At 40.9% G+C, this 21673-nt stretch overlaps 1 protein-coding gene across 2 annotated transcripts in view; it reads left to right on the forward strand.

Annotated features, from left to right (window-relative positions):
- stk11 (serine/threonine kinase 11) overlaps window positions 1-21673 on the forward strand; it is a 144227-nt gene that overhangs the window by 60409 nt on the left and 62145 nt on the right. For both annotated transcript variants that reach the window (XM_059991140.1, XM_059991138.1), the window contains exon 8: window positions 8878-9074. In XM_059991140.1, coding sequence (XP_059847123.1) covers window positions 8878-9074 — 197 coding nt within the window. The remainder of the gene's footprint in view (window positions 1-8877; window positions 9075-21673) is intronic.

Here is a 21673-nt window from a genome sequence, read left to right on the forward strand (position 1 = left end):
TCTGCCTACTTCTTGGTTTTTTGGTGTGACTACCTCCTGATAACTCCTATCTATCTCTGCCTCCACCTCCCGAATGATCCGTAGTTCATCCAGCTCCTGCTCCAACTCCCTAACTCGGTCTGATAGGAGCAGCAGCTGGACGCACCTTTTGCAGGTGTGGTCATCAGGGACAACTGTGTTGACCCTGACTTCCCACATACTGCATACGGAGCACACCACTGCTCTGACTGTCTCCCCCATACCTGAACTGGATTAATAGAATAAGTCTAAAAAGCACCTAGCGACCTTACCTTCTTCCCCTCAGCGAGCAATCACACAAGCTTACCGAAGTCCCCTTGCGCCGAAGCCCACTTAGCCAAAGCCCAGGACTCTGCTTTCACGGACTCCGCTGCCCGCTCGACGCTGCCCGCTCTGAAAAGAAGTCCTGCCTTTTAAAGTGCGCGCTCGACGCTGACGTCACTCGCGCCTGCGCAGTTCCCCCTCCTCCACAGGTATTGACCAGGTAGGCTTAAATCCTACCTACACGGTCGAATTCTCTGAGCTCCCAGCTGAATCTCAAGCTGTAACTTGCTCCCAATTCAAATTCCCGATTCCCCAACCTTTCCAAGAAAAAATTATACATTTTAAGGACCAAACCTAGACTAAGAAATTGCACACATTCTAGACCATGCCCTTTTAGATTAAAGGTTTCTTTTTAACCATCTCCTGTGGCTTAGTGGTTTCACACAGCTAATTGGTTTTCAGAAGCTACAGTTGGTTGACAGAGAAGGATGGATGAAATGAAAATTGACTGACAGTTGCTGAATAATAAATAAGTTAACAGAAGCTCTTTCCCTAATTTGCCATTGAGCAAAATTTAGAGCCAGTCTTGTTGTTTACCAGATGGCATGTCTGAGCAGGGGGTTACTTTTACTTTGCTGTCAGTAATACTGTTCACTGAGGCAGACTGAGTAACCGTTAAGATTTTTGTTGGAGTCAGTGCCTTATTTTAACAAGTGGTCTCAAATATTGTAGATAGCTTTTCAAAGGATCATGGATTTTAAATTAAGTTTTAATTATTGTTGGTTTGGTTTAGTTGTAGAAGAATTTCAGCATCTTAGTTAATTTCAATGAGACAAAAGGATTTGAAAAGTAAGTTATAGGAATTAAATGTTTTAAAACTTGTAACTGGTAGGAAAATGGGATAGGAATGGGAATGGAAAGATGACCTGTTCAAATACAAGATATATGTTCATTGTTAACAATATCATAGAAACTCTAATGCAACATAGAAAATAGTTTCCTCAGGGTCTGGTCTCATTTATCACTCGCCAGCTGGTACTCCTTTCCCTCCCTTTATCTTCCTATTTCTGGCTTCTTTTGCCTTTCCTTTGCAGTACTGATGAAGGATCTCGGCCTGAAACAACTGTTTATTCCTCTTTATAGGTGCTGCCTGACCTGCTGAATTCCTCCAGCATTTTGTGTCTGTTGCTCAAGATCTGCATCAGCAGAATCTCTTCTGTTTAGTAAATGGAGTAAGCCTTACAGATCTTTCAGCCTTTTCTACAACTTCATTTATCTGCCTGTATTCCCTGATAACATTTATCTAATGACAAAATTTGGCCTTGACATCTAAAATTACAACTGAATTGGTATCTCCATCCTTCACGAAATTCTTGCTTTTTCTCATTATGTGGCAAATTTGTTCCACAATTTCATTCCCAACTGACCTAGCTATAGGTTAATGATAACTCCTTGCTCCGATTGCTTCATCAAATAAAATTGTTTCTCTTTATCTATCATATCCCTTCATTTTAAACAGCACAATCATATACTCCTCCAGTCATTTAAATTTTAAGAGAATCAATTCCAGTTTTCATCAGCAGTCATAGAAGAACATAGAAGCATAGAAAACCTATAGCACGATAAGGCCCTTTGGCCCACAAAGCTGTGCTGGACATGTCCATTAGAAATTACCTAGGGTTACCCATTGTCCTCTATTTATCTAAGCTCCATGTACCTATCCAGGAGTCTCTTAAAAGACCCTATCATATCCGTCTCCACCACTGCCGGCACACTCACCACACTCTGCATAAGGAAGCTTACCCCTGACATCTCCACTGTACCTACTTCCAAGCACCTTAAAACTATGCCCCCTCGTGCTAGCCATTTCAGCCCTGGGGAAAAGCCTCTGACTATCCACATGATCAATGTCTCTCATTATCTTGTACACTTCTATCAGGTCACCTCTCATCCTCCGTCGCTCCAAGGAGAAAAGGCTGAGTTCACTCAACACATTCTCATAAGGCATGCTCCCCAGTCCAGGCAACATGCTTGAAAATTTCCTCTGCACCCTTTCTATGGTTTCCACATCCTTCCTGTAGTGAGGCGATCAGAATTGAACACAGTACTCCAAGTGGGGTCTGACCAGGTTCTATATAGCTGCAACATTACCTCTTGGCTTTTAAATTCGATTGATGAAGGCCAATGCACTGTATGCCTCTTTACCACAGAATCAACCTACACAGTAGCTTTGAGTGTCCTATGGACTCGGACCCCAAGATCCCTCTGATCCTTCACGCTGCTGAGAGTCTTACCATTAATACTATATTCTGCCATCATATTTGACCTACCAAAATGTACCACCTCACACTTAACTGGGTTGAACTCCATCTGCCACTTCTCAGGCCAGTTTTACATCCTGTCAATGTCAGGCTGTAACCTTGACAGCCCTCCATGCTATCCACAACACCCCCAACCTTTGTGTCATTAGAAAATTTACTAACCCACCCTCCACTTCCTCATCCATGTCATTTATAAAAATCACGAAGAATACAGTTGCCAGAACAGATCCTGAGACACACCACTGGTCACCATATTCCATGCAGAATATGACCCGTCTACAGCCACTCTTTATCTTCTGTGGGCAAGCCGGTTCCAGATTCACAAAGCAAGATCCCCTTGGATCCCATGCCTCCTTACTTTCTCTTTTTTTTCTGTAATTTTTTTTTATTGAAGTTCATCATCAAACAAACATTTCCATAAGATGTGTTTCAGACATTGTACATATATATATCATATAATCATATATGTCACAAATCTCCACAAAGTATTTATCTGAGGTACACACTTATAGAAAAGAATGGAGAGAAAAAAACAAGCAAAAGGGAAGACCTGTGTACAAGTAGGGAGTGATCTTTTGTTTTTACAACAGATTCATTGATTTGTGAGAATAAAGTCAGGCCTATGAGGCATTATTTAGTTAAACCATTTTTCCCAGTATGAATCAAATTGTTCCAAATTGGATAAAATTCTCTTAGGTTTGATTGGATTTAATAGCCCATTGACATTAAAGGAAATGAATTTTACCTTGTCCTTAGCATTCTGTATTTATTTGTCAATGTACCATTGAAATTAGAATAAAACTTAATCGATCTACTCCCTGAACAAATAAGAACCAAGAAATGCAGATAATAACAAAAATGGCAACGAACGTGTGATTCCAAGGCTGAGATCACTAGTAGATGACCCTGCATTGAGCTAGAGAAAATGTTTAGCTGTGGGGGATAACCCCTTCCTACTTGTGAGTTGAGGGCCCTCAATGCAGTATTCATAAAAGTCAGTGAACAAATCCATTACACAGAAAAGATTTCCCTGTGTACTCCTTATATATATATATATATATATATATACGCACGTACTCACACACACACACACACACACACACACACATTACATATGTGTGTGTATATATATATATATATATATATATATATATATACTCATTTTGGTGGGGAAAAAGGAGTAAGTGAGCGAATAAAGAATAACAACTAAGTAATATAAAATCCACATTATAATAAGTATTTCTCAAGATAAGTATATCACTGTGTACTTTTGCTTTCATTCAGCTTCTCAACATTTTTAAAGTTAGCTAAACCTTATGGATCTTCTGAAGGGGGTGAGGACTGTCTCTGGGAAACTCCCGGTCTCTTCCTGATATATTTCTCTCGGCCTCCTCCCGTCTCCTGCCTTCTCGATTCTCGCACTATTTCCCAAGCGGAGCGGGACAGTTCCTCAGTCAGGCTTTCCCTCATTTTGGTGACACTGACAGGGAAACCTCTGGCCTTCATGTCTGTAGTTGCCTCTTCCACCGTCTGGTACAACTGCGTCCCGTTGTCATAAAACACTCAAAGTTTAGCAGGGTATGGAGTTTGAAATCTAATCTTATTTTACTTTAGTACTTGCTTTACTTCAGAGTATTCTTTGCGTTTCTGCAGGACCGCCGGGGGGGGGGGGGGGGGGGGGGGGAATCTTGGTCGAAATATATTAATTTATTGTCGAAAAACACTTTCTTCTTACCCCAGGCCCTTTGTAGAATCTGCATCTTGGTGCTATACCAAAGGAATTTAATTATTATAGAGCGTGGCTTTCTGTCCTGGGTAGGTTTCGGAACCAGCGCGCGGTGCGTCCTCTTGATTTCCAGCTTCATAACCGAGGGAATATCCAGCGCATCCCGCAGTAGCTTTTCGACAAACTCCGTCATACATGAGCCCTCCGCTTCTTTGGGAACGTTGTAGATTCTGATATTTTTCTGCCGTGATCTTCCCTGCAGGTCAAACAGTTTACCTTCTTGATGATGTAATATTTTTATTATCTTACTCAGTATCCGTTCCACATTTTGAATGCGATCTTTCACCTTCTCGATTCAAGTCTCTGCCACCGCTGTTTTTTAATTAACGCTGGGAGCTCTGCCTTAATATCCCGGAGCTGCTGCTTTATTTCTTTCTGGACCTCCATTATTTCTTTCAGGATTTCGAAGATATTCGCCGCTTCACCTGAATGAGGTCCAGTAGCCGCCTCGCTAGCACGCGGTCAGGTCGAAGCGCCGCTCGCTGCACTCCTCTCGGACGCAGGCTCCACAGTGTCGCTTTTCAAATTTCCGTTCCTTTTCCCCATTCTTGCCCCTCTTTTCAGTTCAAATATTTTTCAAAAAATATTATATTTGATGGAATAACGGGGCTTAATATGCATTTTTTCCGGAGGAGCTAGTGACTTAAGCTGCCATTCTTGACGATGACGTCACCGGAACCCCCTCCTTACTTTCTCAATAAGCCTTGTAAGGGGTACCTGCTCTTCGTTGATCAGTGTGTTTAGTCACACCCTCAAAAAATTCAGTCAGGCTTGTAATGCATGACCTGCCTTTGACAAAGCCATGGTGACTATTCATAATTATATGGCTCTCCAAATATTCATAAATCCTGCCTCTCAGGACTTCTCCATCAACTTACCAACTGCTGAAGTAAGACTCACTGGTCTATAATTTCCTGGGCTGCCTCTATTCCCTTTCTTGAATAAGGGAACAACATCCACAACCCTCCAGTCCTCCAGAACTTTGCTTGTCCCCACTGATGATGCAAAAATCATTGCCAGAGGCACAGCAATCTCCTCCCTCGCTTCCCACAGTAGCCTGGGGTACATCTCATCTGGTCCTGGTGACTTATCCAACTTGATGCTTTCCAAAAGCTCTAGCACATTCTCTTCCTTAATATCTACATGCTCAAGTAGTCCGCTGTAAGTCATCCTTACAATCGCCAACATCCTTTTCTGTAGAGAATACTGAAGCAAAGTATTCATTAAGTACTTCAGCAATCTCCTCCAGTTCCATACACACTTCTCCACTGTCACACTTGATTGGTCCTATTCTCTCACATCTTATCCTCTTGTTCTTAACATACTTGTAGAATGCCTTGGCATTTTCCTTAATCCTGTCCGCCAAGGCTTTCTTATGGCTCCTTCTGGCTCTCCTAATTTCATTCTTAAGCTTCTTCCTGTTAGCCTTATAATCTTCTAGATCTCTATCATTACCTAGTTTTTTTTTTAACCTTTCGTAAGCTCTTCTTCTTGACTAGATTTTCAATGGCCTTTGTACACCACGGTTCCTGTACCCTACCATCCTTTCCCTGTCTCATTGGAATGTACCTATGCAGAACCCCACACAAATATCCCCTGAACGTTTGCCACCTTTCTTCCGTATGTTTCCCTGAGAACATCTGTTTCCAATTTATGTTTCCAAGTTCCTGCCTGATAGCCTCATATTTCCCCTTACTCCAGTTAAATGTTTCCCTAAATTGTCTGTTCCTATCCCTCTCCAATAATATGGTAAAGGAGATAGAATTGTGATCACTATCTCTAAAATGCTCTCCAACTGAGAGATCTGACACCTGACCAGGTTAATTTCCCAATACCAGATCAATTTCCCAATACAAGATCCTCTTGTAGGCTTATTGTGTCAAGAAACCTTCCTGAACACACCTAACAAACTCCACCCTATCTAAACCCCTCACTCTAGGGAGATGCCAATCAATATTTGGGAAATCAAAATCCTCCACCACCACAGCCCTGTTATTATTACTCCGTTCCAGAATCTGTCTCCCTATCTGCTCCTCGATGCCCCTGTTACTACTGGGTGGTCTATATAAAAAAAATCCCCAGTAGAGTATTTGACCCCTTTCTATTCCTAACTTCCACCCACAGAGACTCTATAGACAACCCCTCCATCACTTCCTCCTTTTCTGCAGCTGTGACACTATCTCTGATCATCAGTGCAATGCCCCCACATCTTTTGCCTCCCTCCCTCTCATTTCTGAAACATCTAAAGCCTGGCACTAATCCTCAGAATATAGCTCTTGAATTGAACCATAATTCCAGTGTATCTGTGTTTTACAACTTGCAAAGCCTATATGCGCATATTTTCTATAACTTACCTTACATTCATATTTGGAATTGTAAGTATTTGTATAACTATTGTCAGGAAAATATGTAGAATAGTGTCTTTTGCTTGAAAAATAAATGCTTAATTATTGTGCTTACAGTACATCAAAATTCAGCTGGTTGTACAGGTCCCTAAATAAGAGAAGACTTTTAAAATCACTGACTTCCTGTGTGAGGGATGTCAGCCCAAGGGTGAATGAATTAGTCGATGAGGCATTACAGTGAGCGACTAGAAAATGAAGGAGTCTTGCACGAGATGTCAAATTGATGTTAGCACTCAAAGGGAGCGGGTTAGAGTACTCTAATTTACCCTCCAGGGAATTTTTGTGCTTCTGACAAGAAAGGAAGATGTTTGAAATGCTAATTGTAGACAAATGATGAAACAAAACTTGCTTAAAATCTTTATGTAGTGCTGTTTTGTTTTCTTGTTATTTACTAAAATAATCTTCTTCAAGTGTACATCCAAAAATAGTGTTCTACTTTCCGTCGTGTGTGTGTGTGTGTGTGTGTGTGTGTTAAATCTGTTCTTTTCTCAAATGTAAGTGTTACTCTTTGGGAGGAAGAAGTGCAGAGCATAACCATTTCATCATGAGATTGTGCAGCTTAAACTTGTGAAAGAAAATATAGATCCCTTACATGGCTGATTTTCTTATTCTTCCACTCTCCCTCCATTGTGGGGTTGATGCAGTTAGCAATAACATGGAGAGATCCCAATATTCTTTTAAACAATTAAGAAAAATCATTCAACAATCACTTGATTCTTCCCAAAATCAGCTTTACAATGTGATTGCCATGAGCCTTTCAAGCATGAATGTTAGGATTAGTTATAGGTGATGTTACAAAGAGAGGTGAATGGCATAAGTTTCAATTTGAACTTTAGGTTTAAAAAGGGAATTTTGTTCTTCAAGCACACTAGTACCATCTCTCTTCAGGCTTTGAAACAAAGGTTATTCAGCTGTTGTGGAGAATTGGCAGTCAGGTTCTGTCACTCTTCAGAGGAGTTGAAAGGAAGATTTTAAAGTTGAAGATCCAAAGAAGGTAGCTGAAGCGGCACTTAACAGCACTTAAAAGAGGTGTTGAAGTGATTGCTTGAAATGCCTAGGCATTGAAGATGATGGGCTTCAGTGTCTCAATTGTTGGAAGATGCGATTAATACAGATAGATGCCCATTAGTCAGTTTGGAAGTAGTGACCTGTTTCCATGCTGCCCTCTTTTCTGACTCTGAAAATATTTCTATTGACTGGGAGAGTGTCAAAATCAGAAAGTTGCTGGTTAGAATCAATGGAAAGAGCTGATTAGCCTGAATTTGGAGAATTATGAAGTATCATATTTTGAAATCTGAGCTATATTCCCACCTGATCTTAAAAGTTTTAAAGTTATTAGCTGCTCTTTAGATTGAATCAGAATCAGAGTTAATATCACTACGTGTCATGAAATTTGTTGTTCGCTGGTGCAATACATTAAAAATTACAAATTGCATTAAGAAATATATAAATGAAAAATTGAAGTAATTAAGTACTTCAAAAATAGTGAGCTAGTGTTCTTGTGTCAGTTCATTGTCCGTTCAGAAATCTGATGATGGAGGGGAAGTAACTGTTCCTAAAATGTTGAGTATGTGTCTTCAGGCTCCTTTACCTTCTCTCTGATAGTCATAAGAGAGCATGTCCTGGGTGAAGTTAATCCTTAATGATGGATGATGCCTTTTTGAGGCATTGTTTTTTGAACTAAGCAGACAAGAAATGAGGACGTTAACTGAAAATAGACATTCTGCATTTGAATTTCACATTTTTGTTGCAGTTGGCTTCATATTATTGCAATGCTAAAAATAGCTTTCAAAACTGGATTATTGAGTTACTAAGAAATTTTCCTTAAGGTTCCTTAAGTCTTACCAATTTTCTGGTTACTTAGTGTAATTCTTTTCATTATACTGCTAGGTTGCTTCTTTTTCAATGCAAGTTTTAAGTAAGGACTGATCATTTTAATATAAATGAATTGCTCTGTTTTGGAAATGGCAAAGCTCTATCAGTGTATTAGGATGGGTAGGTGATGAGAAGAGGAAAGATACAGAAACCTGCAATGTCATCAGTTTCAACAAAAGTAATATTATTTTCTTCTTGAAATTTCCAGTTGGTTTCGAAAAAAACATCCTCAGACAGAAAATCCTGTTCCTATTCCTCCAAGCCCAGAGACCAAGGACAAATGGAGAAGTATGACAGTGGTGCCTTACCTGGAAGACTTGCATGGTTATAATGAAGATGAAGAAGATCTGTACAGTGAAGATGTGGAGAATGAAATAATTTATACTCAGGATTTTACAGTACCGGGTATGTTGTTACCTATATATTGCCCTCATACTCAAATTAAGCAATATAGTAATTTCATAGCAGCTTGGTCTGAGTTATAATGTTGTTTACACTGTGGCCTTCAATATCATACATTGCATGGGCATTTCTGGTACTTGGGTGCCACTGAAATTGTACTTCATTTGTGTGGGTATAGCACACTCAATGCTTAATCGTCCCTCTGCTATTTTAAAAGGCATTTCAAATGAAATTGATGCTGTAAATAGTTGTTTCTGTTAGTAGTATTTTCACCTGAATAATCCCATTTGTGGTTGTCTTGATTTATTCTGGCTTTGACTTCACTCGCACATATAACAAACTTTTCCTGTGGTTCGTGATTGAAAGTTAGTTTATTCAATTTCCTTGGGTTTTGTAAATTGAGGATCTTTTGAAAATTATGCAGTTGATGAGCTGTTGATATCTTAGTCACATTTTCAAATGTTGTCAATCCAGTTTGTTTGTCAAATGAAGGCCCTCATCTCTGCTCAGAAGGTGAAGAACAATTCTGAAGTTGTCACAAAAGCTTCATTGTTTTTGAAGTTTTCTGTTGGGATAAGCCTCATTAAAATAATGTTTTCTTCTGACACATTTGGTGAAGTACTTAGTACTAGACTGATAAATCATCAATTCCACAAAGGAGGCAGAGATTGCTTTTTTGGCAAATGTAATTTATGTGATCTGTTGTTTTTTTTTGAAGCTTTGCTTTATTTGTCCATCTTTAAAAGTATCTTGCAAATGACTCTTTGGGCCAGGTTTAGATTGTATTGGACATTTATAGTCCTCAGTTAACCAAACTAGTAACTGTTAGGAAACCTACTAATATAGTTTTATTAGGCTTCTCTCAGATTGGGGGTGGCAAACATGTGGGTTTTTGGCTTGGTAATAATACTGATCTGGAAGAAAATCAGGTTAGAAAAATTAGTGAAGTAGACTTTGCTGGAAATTATGCTACCTTATGCCCTAGAGTTAGAATGGGATGAAATTTGATCCTTAATTGTCATAAATTGTTAATATATCTGTTGTTGTGATCCATTTGGGTTTATACCATGTTTGCATGATTGATATTCACAGTGAACTCTGTACATTGACAACTTTCCTCCAATCTAATTGGTACTCTTTAGCAGATATGGCAGGCAATGAATCTCCCAGGCTACATGAAGCTCTACCAGGCCATTCTACTTTCAGTATAAACTGCTGACTGATTTAACTGGTGTACTCTCTGTAGGCCTTTATTTGTCTAAAACTGCCCATATTCTAATTTGCTTCGAAGTCTTGCTCACTCACTCCCTGTACTTGTTAGCCAACATCTTAGAACATAGAACAGTACAGCACAGGAACAGGCCCTTCAGTCCACAATATTGTGCTGATCTAATTAAATGAGTAATCAAATGGCTAACTAAGCTAATCTCTTCTGCCTACACAATACCCATATCCTTCCAAACTTGTGTCTATCTAGACATCCTTTTAAAGTCTCGGTGCTTCTGCCTCTACCACCACCCCAACAGTGCATTCCAATCGCCCACCACTCTGTGTTTAAAAAAAAGATCAATTTGCCCCCTCACATCTCCCTTGAAATTATCCCCTCTCACCTTCAATACATGCCCTCTGGTATTAGACATTTCAACCCTTGGAAAAAGGTATTGTCTGTGTACTCTGTCTTTGCCTCTTACGAACCTCTGAGATCTCCCCTCAGTTTCCGCCGCTCCAGAGAAAACAACCCAAGTCTGTCCTCTTGTTATCACACGTGCCCTCTAATCCAGGCAACGTCTCAGTGCATCTCTTCTGTAGCTTCTTCAAAGTTTCGACATCCTTCCCATAATGAGGCGACCAGAACCATATGCAATATTCCATTAGTGGCTGAACTCGAGTTTTATAAAGCTGCAACATAACTTCCTGGACTTTTAAAGTCAATGCCTGGCCTAATGAAAGCAAGCATGCCCATATACCTTCTTAAACACTCTATCTACTGTGTAGCCACTTTCAGCAAGCGATGAACTTGGACCCCAGGATCCCTTTGCTCATCAACATTGAGGATCTTGTTTTTAAAATACTCTTTTTTTGTTTGGAAATAACACTTCTGGTTCACATCTATCTAAATCAATGGCCACTTTTAGTTCTTTACCCCCTGTAATTCTGAACATCTGAATGTCCCCAAATTTAATTGCTCCCTCTAGTGTTCCTAGTATATATCTGGAGTTCTGGAAATTCCTTGCATCATCTCTCTGCGTTTCTTTTCCTCTTTTAGGACAATGCCTAAAATCTACCTCTGTCCAAGTCTCGGATCATTTGTGTCAGTGGTTCACTTATGACTTGGTGTCAGTTTTTTGTTTGATAATATTCCTGATAACCTCAGTCTTGGGATGTTTTGGTTATGTATGTTGTGTATATGAATGGAAGTTGTGGTCTTGCTAAGGAACTCAGGAGTAGTGCATTATTTTATTTCATGGGGAAAATTTAGCGTTACAAATCTGAAGTTCCAAGTTTATTATCATCTGACTGTACGTATATACCTATTGTTACGAACCCCGTAACTGGGTCACTTACCAGCAAAGATAGAGAGGTCTGTTGAAGTCTGATGATACTATTTTTAACAGTATTTATTAGTAAACATACACAAAAATAATATCAATGCAAATATACAGATAATATACGTTGTCAATACTAAATCTAAAAGTGCGGGTAAAATAATAATCAATAAGAAATAAGCTCTATCGTTGTCTACGGGATAACGTATTGTCCGATGGAAATATAAAGTTCACTCAGTTCATGCAGGCTGCAGCCTTTGGGAACCGCTGGGTTGCAATGGTTGGAGAGAGAGAGAGTTTTGGGAGAAAAACTTGCCGGCTTTCCTTTTATGATTTCAATCTGTCAGGAGTCCCGTTGGTGTGGCCGTTCACGCATGGCCTCTCCTTTAGCTAAGCCGTTCTTCCGTGGTGAGCCTGCCAACCCAGGCAAGGGAGGACGCACACGGGCCCCCCACCGGCTGTCGCTATTAAACGCTGTCACGGGATTTCTAGAGTTTCTCCTTGTGCGTCTAAAGGGGTTGTTCCCCAGACCCTCTTTTATCCTTACTCACGGGGTCTCAGATGTCAATCAGGTTAGGATGATGCAATCCCTCAACCAACCCACTCTGGTCATCCCCTGAGGGGCTTCAATGAATAGTACAGTACTCAATACACAATTCCGTCTCCAAGAGACAATAGCTGTTATCAGTGGTTTTGTTTCGCTGAGACCAGGACACATTCCAAACCCTGTGTATTCTGGACGTTTCTCTCTCATTTCCTGGGTCCCAGACCTGAATTAATAGCGATCTTGCGATTCTCAAAAAGGAGGGGGCGACTTTGTACCCTTCGGCCCCTCAGAGTTGCGGCACATTCGTAACACTACAACCAAACAAACCAACTTACATCATCAGCTACGCAAGCAAGTGCATTGATGATGTACTCTGTCCAAGACCATCATTATTATTTATTGTAATGCCAACACTGTTTTGTGCACTTTATGCAGTCCTGGGTAGGTCTGTAGTCTAGTGCAGTTGTTTTTTTTCCCTCTGTGTTGTTTTTTACATAGTTTGGTCTAGTTTTTGTACTGTGTCATGTACCACCATGGTCCTGAAAAACGTCGTCTCATTTTTACTATGTACTGTACCAGCAGTTATGGTCGAAGTGACAATAAAAGTGACTTGATTTGACTTCAACACGTCCAAACAAGCTGTAGGAACTTAGCAGGTCGGGCAGCATCTGTTGAAACGAGCAGTCAACGCTTCGGGCTGAGACCCTTCGTCAGGACTGACTTGACTTGACTTCCCATAGACTACTGATCCACAACATATATATCACACACAGCAGACATGACAATATTACCACAAATAAGTTAATAAAATAAAATTCTAAATGCATGTGAAGTGTGCCACATTGGTAAACAGTTTAAAAAAAACAGTAAACAGCTCTTTGTCCTAGTGAGGAGACCTCGGTGGTAGCAGGGGATTCATTAGTCTCCTATCCTCGAGGAGGAAGCTGTTACTCAGCCTGGCAGTCCTAGTCCTGATGGTCTTGTACTTCCTTCCTTACAGTGGTGGGTCAGAGAGATTGTGAGATGGGTAATAGTGATCCTCAATAATGCTTCAGGTCCTTCGTATACAATGCTCCTGGTAAATATCACAAATAAGAGGAGAGCGAGACCCAAGTGATCCTCTCAGTGGGTTTTACTAATCTCTGTAGTGTCTTGTGGTCCGATGCCTTGCAGCTTCTGTATGACACAATGATGTTTTTCTGTTTACAATATAGCTAGATAAATTTGTGATTATATTCTGAGTTCATTGTGCATTATCATAAATCTGTTGATAGGTCAGGATTTCTTTAGAGAATCATCAAATAATAGAAGTTTTAGCAAACTGCTAGTTTTGCATAATGCAATAGTTATTTTCCAGAGAAACTTCAAATAGTAGAAAGTTGTGGCACAATTTAAAATCAGTTTTCCTAATTGCAGTCGTGCTGTAGTCAACATGGCCTGTGTAATGCAAGTAGTAATCCAAAAACCACATTAATGCCAATATGACTTGTGGAAATATGCCTATTTGCCGAACTGCAAAAGATTGACTGGCTATTTTTAAACGAGCGTTTAAAATATATTACATTTAATTTTGTTCAAGATGATTGCATTTTCCTTTTATAAGTTACATTGGTTGATTGTCCATTGCTATGATATATAATTGCTGAATTTTCTGGGATGGTTGTTCTTCTAAAATTTCACCTGCAAATATTGATAATATTGTTCTTCTGTGTGTCTGAAAATCTGCCTTTTGACAACTGTCCTATATCTACTTTGGATATCAATTAACTGGAATTTCAAAGTAAATCCTAATGTTTTACTGTCGCTAGATCGGACTGAGGATATAATAATATAACTTCGTAAAAGCTTGGAAGGGAATACTTTGGGATAAGCTAGTCTGTTGATGAATAGAATTTCAGATAGGTAAATGTCCTGAGTTTTACTGAAGTGCATTGAAAAGAGTGTCACCTTTCAACAAGTCTCACTCTTCAAAATGTTCTTGTTTCCTGAAAAGCAACTTGTGAGCAAAGTTCAAAGTGCATTTATCATCAAAGTATGTATACATTAAACAGCTTTGCGATTCGTCTCCTTACGGGCAGTCACAAAACAAAGAAGCTCCAAAATAACACATTTTAAAAAAAAGACTGTCAAATATCCAATGCGCAGAGAGAAAAAAATCTTGCAAACACTTAAAGTAAGCAAACAGCATTCAGAACTGGAGTTTAACAAAAGTCACAAAGCCAGGCATTGCTGCAGCTGGAGCAGGCTACAGCTTCAGTTCAGTGACGAGCTGAGTAAACATCGCAGAACAGCAAGCAAATATGGCCCATCCCTCTCTGTCGATCCAGACATTCTGACCTTTTTCATTCTGGCCTGAAGCTTAAATTGTTCAAATATCAGGTCATTCCTCCCTTTTGGACAGCTCTGGGCCCTGGACCCTGCCACCAGAATTTGGCCCATACCTGACCTTTCCAAATTGGCCTTGCGCTTAAATCTATCAGACATCAGGACTTTTCCTCATGAATGTCTCCCCTTTGTCTCCACCTCTGCGCACCTCTTTATTGTTTGCGGTGGTCATTATTAATGAAGTGTTATTAATAAGATGTTTAGTAGTTTTCTTTGTTTCGTAATTTGCTTCTCACTGGGCATCACCAGTGCCATCTTAAACCGTTAAAGATTTCCTGTAGAATTCAATCCTTTGTGTGTCTTTTCTGCAAATGGTAGATTAATTGCCTGTTAATTTTATTACGGCAAGTTTCATTCGTAAAGCTACAATAGACCTTTCTTAAAATTCATGTATGGTTCACTTATTTTTGAATATGGGATCAGTGCAATAACCAATGTGCACCAGATTTCTTGCTGTCCTGCTCTTTAACTATAGGCTGGGAACTTCCTCTATTTTCTGCCTTTCCCACATTTCTAAATGTGGGAAATCTCTTGGTAATTTGACTGCTACATGTTAAACCAATTTTATGAAGAAAAAAGAACTATAATGTGACCGTCGGAGCACCCTTGACCTACTTGCAACAGTGTTGGTTTATCTTGGTTTTAAAAGTAGCTAGTTTCTTTGATCTTCACATTTTATGTTCTGTGTTCTGTCCTACCAAACATGGTGGGCATGTTCTGTTGGTAACACACACAAAATGCTGGTGAAACGCAGCAGGCCAGGCAGCATCTATAGGAAGAAGCTCTGCCGACGTTTCAGGCCTAGACCCTTTGTCAGGACTAACTGAAAGGAAAGATAGTAAAAGATTTGTAAGTTTGGGGGGGGGGGGGAATGCGAAATGATAGGAGAAGACTGGAGGGGGTGGGGTGAAGCTGAGAGCTGGAAAGTTGATTGGCAAAAGGGATACAGAGCTGGAGAAGGGAAAGGATCATGGGACGGGATGCCTAGGGAGAAAGAAAGGGGGAGGGGAGCACCAGAGGGAGATGGAGAACAGGCAGAGTGATGGGCAGAGAGAGAGAGGGAAAAAAGAGGAGGGGGAGAAAAACTAAATATGTCGGGGATGGGTAAGAAGGGGAGGAGGAGCATTAACGGAAGTTAGAGAAGTCAATGTTCATGCCATCAGGTTGGAGGCTACCCAGACGGTATATAAGGTGTTGTTCCTCCAACCTGAGTGTGGCTTCATCTTGACAGTAGAGGAGGCCATGGGTAGACATATCAGAATGGGAATGGGACATGGAATTAAAATGTGTGGCCACTGGGAGATCCTGCTTTCTCTGGTGGACAGAGCGTAGGTGTTAAGTGAAACGGTCTCCCAGTCTGTGTCGGGTCTCACCAATATATAAAAGGCCACACCGGGAGCACCGGATGCAGTATACCACACCAGCCGACTCACAGGTGAAGTGTCGCCTCACCTGGAAGGACTGTCTGGGGCCCTGAATGGTGGTGATGGAGGAAGTGTAAGGGCAGATGTAGCACTTGTTCTGTTTACAAGGATAAGTGCCAGGAGGGAGATCGGTGGGAAGGGATTGGGGGGATGAATGGACAAGGGAGTCGCGTAGGGAGCGATCCCTGCGGAAAGCAGAAAGAGGAGAGGAGGGAAAGATGTGCTTGATAGTGGGATCCTGTTGGAGATGGCGGAAGTTATGGAGAATTATACGTTGGACCTGGAGGCTGGTGAGGTGGTAGGTGAGGACAAAGGGAACCCTATCCTGAGTGGGGTGGCGGGTGGATGGGGTGATGGAAGATGTGCCGGAAATGGGAGAGATGTGTTTGACTCCAACCTGATGGCATGTACGTTGACTTCTCTAACTTCCATTATTGCCCCTTCTCCCCTTCTTACCCCATCCCTGATACATTTAGTTTCCCCCCCTCTCTTTCTTTTTCTCCTCTCCTCTTTTTCTCTCTCTCTCTGCCCATCACTGCCTGTTCTCCATCTCTCTCTGGTGCTCCTCTCCCTCTTTCTTTCTCCTGAGGCCTCCAGTCTCATGATCCTTTCCCTTCTCCAGCTCTGTATCCCTTTTGCCAATCACCTTTCTGGCTCTCAGCTCCACCCCACCCCCTCTGGTCTTCTCCTATCATTTCACATTTCCCCCTCCCCCTCCTACTTTCAAATCTCTTACTATCTTTCCTGAAGAGTCTTGGCCCAAAACGTCCACAGTGCTTCTTCCTGTAGATGCTGCCTGGCCTGCTGCGTTCCACCAGCATTTTCTGTGTGTTGCTTGAATTTCCATCATCTGCAGATTTCCTTGTGTATGTTATGTTGGTGCTGGAATGTGTGACAACACTTGTGGGCTGCCCCCCCAGCACGAACTTATATTGTATTGGTTGTTAATGCAAATGATGTATGTCACTGTATGTTTTGATGCTCAATCAATAAATAAATCTGAATCCTGAATTCTACACTTTATCCTGGATATTCACTGTGTAAAGTTCAATCCGAACAGCTAAATAAGCATTGTGAAGGTTCTTTACTTCCTGCCTTCTTTGTTTTCAAGTACCAAAGGAGGATCTCAATTTTTTTTTATCCAGAAATGTCACCTTGTTTGTGTTTGTTTTCCTGCACTCATTTTTTTCTCTCTTTTGAAAATGAGTAGTCTTCTGTGAAAATCTTCTCACTTGAAACATCAAGTGGAGGTTACCACTTTGGCAGTCATAGAAAAGGGGCACTATAGTTGTGCAGTGGTTAGCGTAATCCTTTTACAGCTCAGATTTAGAGTTCAGTTGCAGCGACCTCTAAGAAAGCTTGTACGCACTTCCCGTGTGCGCATGAGTTTCCTCCCACAGTCCAAAGATGTACTGCTTAGTAGGTTAATTGGTCATTGTAAATTGTCCTGTGATTAGGCTAGGGTTAAATTGGTGTGTTACTAGGTGGTGCAGTTCATTAGGTTGGAATGGCCTGTTCCACGCTGTATCTCTAAATAATAAAAAAAAATCCAGTGTTTTGCAGTTTTAGTTGGTGAGGCGTCTGATAATTTAATACCAGCAGGCTTAGAAAGATTGAATGGTGTTAGTGTCTAAGCACTAACTTGCTGGTAGGCAGTCTTAAAGGCGAAGAAGATGGGGTTTTTTTGCAAGCAGAGTTGAGTGCAAGAATAAAAGTGTTTTCCTGAAATTATGTAGGCCACTTCTGAGAATGTAGAATATTGTGTACAGGTAGAGGAAATATGTGGTCTGTAATAGAGGAATTTTACTGTTGTCCCCAAAGTTCAAAGTAAATTGAATATCAAAGTGCATGTATGTCACCATGTACAACTCTGAGATTCATTTTCTTGCAGCAAACATGGCTAATCCAAGAGAAACAATTGAATCAATGAAAGCCTGCACCCAACAAGACAACCAATGTGCAAAGAGCACCAAACTGAAAATAAGAAAGATAAATAAATAAACAATAAATAATGAGTCTGTTGGTTAAGTTATCAACTCTGGTTCAAGAACCTGATGTTTGAGGGCTACTAACTGTTCCTGAACCTAGTGGTGCAAGTCCTGAAGCTTCTGTACCACTTCCTCTTGGCAATAGCAAGAAGAGAGCATGACCAAGGTGATGGGGGTCCCAGATGATGGATGCTGCTTTCCTGCGACAACGTTCCATGTCGATGTGCTCAGTGGTGGGAAGGGTTTTACCTGTGATGGACTGGGCTGTGTCCACTACTTTTTGTTGAATTTTCCATTCAAGGGCATTGGTGTTTCCATACTAGGCTATGATGTAGCCAGTCAATATACTCTTCACTACACATCTATAGAAGTTTGTCAAAGTTTTACATGGTATGCAGAATCATTGCAAGCTCCAAAGGAAGGAAAGGTGCTGCTTTTTTCGTATTCACACTTGGATGCTGGGTCCAGAACAGGTCCTCTGAAATGATAGCACTGAGGAACACTGACCCTTTCACCGCTGATCCCCCGAGGAGAACTGGCTCATGAACTTCTGGTGTCCTCCTCCTGAAGTCAATAATCAGTTCCTTGGTCTTTCTGACACTGAGTAAGAGGTTGTAGTTGTGGCGCCACCCAGCCAGATTTTCAGTCTCCCTCGTATATTCTGATTCGTCACAACCTTCGATTCTGCATATGACAGTGGTGTCATCAGCAAACGTGAATATGGCATTGGATCTGTGCTTACACAGTAAGAAGTGTAAAGCGAGTAGAGCTGGGTGCTAAGCACACAGTCTTGTGCTGCATCTGTGCTGATGGAAATCGTGGAGATGTTGTTGCCAATCCGAACTGACTGTGATCTGCAAGTGAGGAAATTGAGAATCCAATTGCACAAGGAAGTATTAAGTGAATGTATAGAAATAACACAGTACTGACTGGACAGACCATTTGGTCCATTATGTTTTTCAGATTTTGTTGCCAATTTATATTAAATGTCCTCTTCCTGTGCATTATCCATTCCTCTCATATTGATCTGTCTATCTGAAAGTCACTTATCTTCAAACTGCTTAATTTCACTACTAACCTTAGAAACCTATTCCAGAGACCTACCAATCTCTGCATTTATACTTTAAAAAAAATTTGCTTCTCATATTGCTTTTAAAACTTCCCCCTCTAACCTTGAAAGCATGTCCTCTGATGTTTGACATTTCTGCAGATTCTGACTGTCTACCCTATCTATGCCTCTCACCATTTTAAAACCTCGGTTAGGTCTCCACTTAGCTTTCAGTCCAGGAGAACAATTCGACTTTGTCCAACCTTTCTTTATAGTTCATGCCCTCTAATCCAGGCAGTGTCCTGATAATCCTCCACTGCGCCCTTACTGCAGTCTCCACATCCTGTATAATGGGGCAACCAGAACTGCTCAGAATACCTCAAATGGTTCTGACTAGTGTAGTTGTATCACTCTTTACTCTTGTACTCAACTCCCCTACCAATGAAGGAATGCATTCCATACACAATCTTTCCCACCATAGCCACTTTCAGTGAAATCTGGACCTGGACCCCCAATATCCCTCTGTACCTCTATGATATTAAGGGGACTACCATTAACTGTTCACTTCCTCCTTTTCATTTGACCTCCCAAAGTATGTATGTTAGAGTTTTTAATTTAAAATCATTATGGGAGCTCACCTGAAATACAGCAGGAAAAAAAAACGTGAAGTTTTTCCTGACTGAACCATTTATAATCAATCTCTCAAAGTATGACATTAAGTATTCTTCTCAAATGAGAAAAATTCATCCTGTGGATTGTCAATATAGTTGGCCCTCCTTATCAGCTGGATATTAGTTCCACGACCCCCCCCCCCCCCCCCCAGATACCAAAAAAAGTCCAGATGCTCAAGTCCCTTATATAAAATGGTGTAGTATATGTATATAACCTACGCACATCCTCCCGTATACTTTATATCATCTCTAGATTGATGATATAGATCAATAATACCTAATATATTAGGTATAAATTATAATACCTAAAGCTATGTAAATAGTTGTTATACAGGATTGTTTAGGGAATCATGACAGGGAAAAGAAGTCTGTACATGTTCAGTACCGACGGAACCATCGTAGCTCTTCTGGGAACGCTGATGCCGCCTTGGCATCAGCCGATCCCGATTCTCCCGTGATCTGAGGCTGTAGTGTTTTACATAGCTAGTCAGCCATCCCTTACTAGCCTTAAACTCCTTCCTCTCGCTCACAACACAAGTAGTGAACGAACGAGTCGCAAGGTGAACAATGCTCAGCTTTCGGGTTTTCCCTATCGAATCCGTGCATGTGGAACCGGTGGATAAGGAGGGCCAACTGTATTAAAATCTTAAGAACTTATCTTCTGAAAAGGCTGTGGAGGTTTGGACACCAAGTACATATACTCAAGGCAGCAATTGATATGTAGTTTCTCATAGATCAATAATTGTATCTTGTTTTAATAGACTAACAAAGCTGTACTGCTTTTTAGCACCCAGGATTAAAAAGAATGCAAAATGTTGTAGGTATTTTGAAAATGCTGTAGGTAACACAAGATAAAAACAATTAGTAACAATTTTGAGACAAAATTTTAACCAGAATTCATGGCAATCTGTCTAGGTTATATTAATTATACAGATAGACAGACATACTTTATTGATCCCGAGGGAAATTGGGTTTCGTTACAGCCGCACCAACCAAGAATAGTGTAGAAATATAGCAATATAAAACCATAAATAATTCAATAATAATAACTTAATCATGCCAAGTGAAAATAAGTCCAGGACCTGTCTATTGGCTCAAGGTGTCTGACGCTGAGGGAGGAGTTGTAAAGTTTGATGGCCACAGGCAGGAATGACTTCCTATGACGCTCAGTGTTGCATCTCGGTGGAATGAGTCTCTGGCTGAATGTACTCCTGTGCCTAACTAGTACATTAAGGTGTGGATGGGAGTCATTGTCCAAGATGGCATGCAAGTTGGACAGCATCCTCTTTTCAGACACCACCGTCAGAGAGTCCAGTTCCACCCCCACAACATCACTGGCCTTACGATTGAGTTTGTTGATTCTGTTGGTGTCTGCTACCCTCAGCCTGCTGCCCCAGCACACAACAGCAAACATGATAGCACTGGCCACCACAGCCTTGTAGAACATCCTCAGCATCATCCGGCAGATGTTAAAGGACCTCAGTCTCCTCAGGAAATAGAGACGGCTCTGACCCTTCTTGTTCTTTGTTCTCAGTGTTCTTTGACCAGTCCAGTTTATTGTCAATTCGTATCCCCAGATATTTGTAATCCTCCACCATGTCCAATACTTAAGTTTACTTTGCTTATAGTTATTTGGAGGGAAAATGTACTTTTGATTTTAAAATGTGCTTAGCCCTCTGCTCTACTTGCTTTACAGCTATGACTGTGTAGTTAAGTACAGTTCCAACACAATGTATAAGTTTGCTGATGACACCACTGTTGTGGGCCATATCAAAGGTGATGATGAACCAGCAAACAGGAGGGATATTGAAAATTTGGCAGACTGGTGTAATAACAACTCAATGTCAATAAGATCAAGGAACTAAGGGGTTCAAGGAAAGTAAAACTCGGGGTCCATGAGCCAGTATTCATCAGAGGCTAGGAGGTGGAGAGGGTCAGTAACTTTAAATTCCTGAGTGTCACTATCTCAGAGAAGCTATCCTGGACCCATATA

This window comes from Hypanus sabinus, chromosome 16 (assembly GCF_030144855.1).
Source record: "Hypanus sabinus isolate sHypSab1 chromosome 16, sHypSab1.hap1, whole genome shotgun sequence".
NCBI lineage: Eukaryota > Metazoa > Chordata > Chondrichthyes > Myliobatiformes > Dasyatidae > Hypanus > Hypanus sabinus.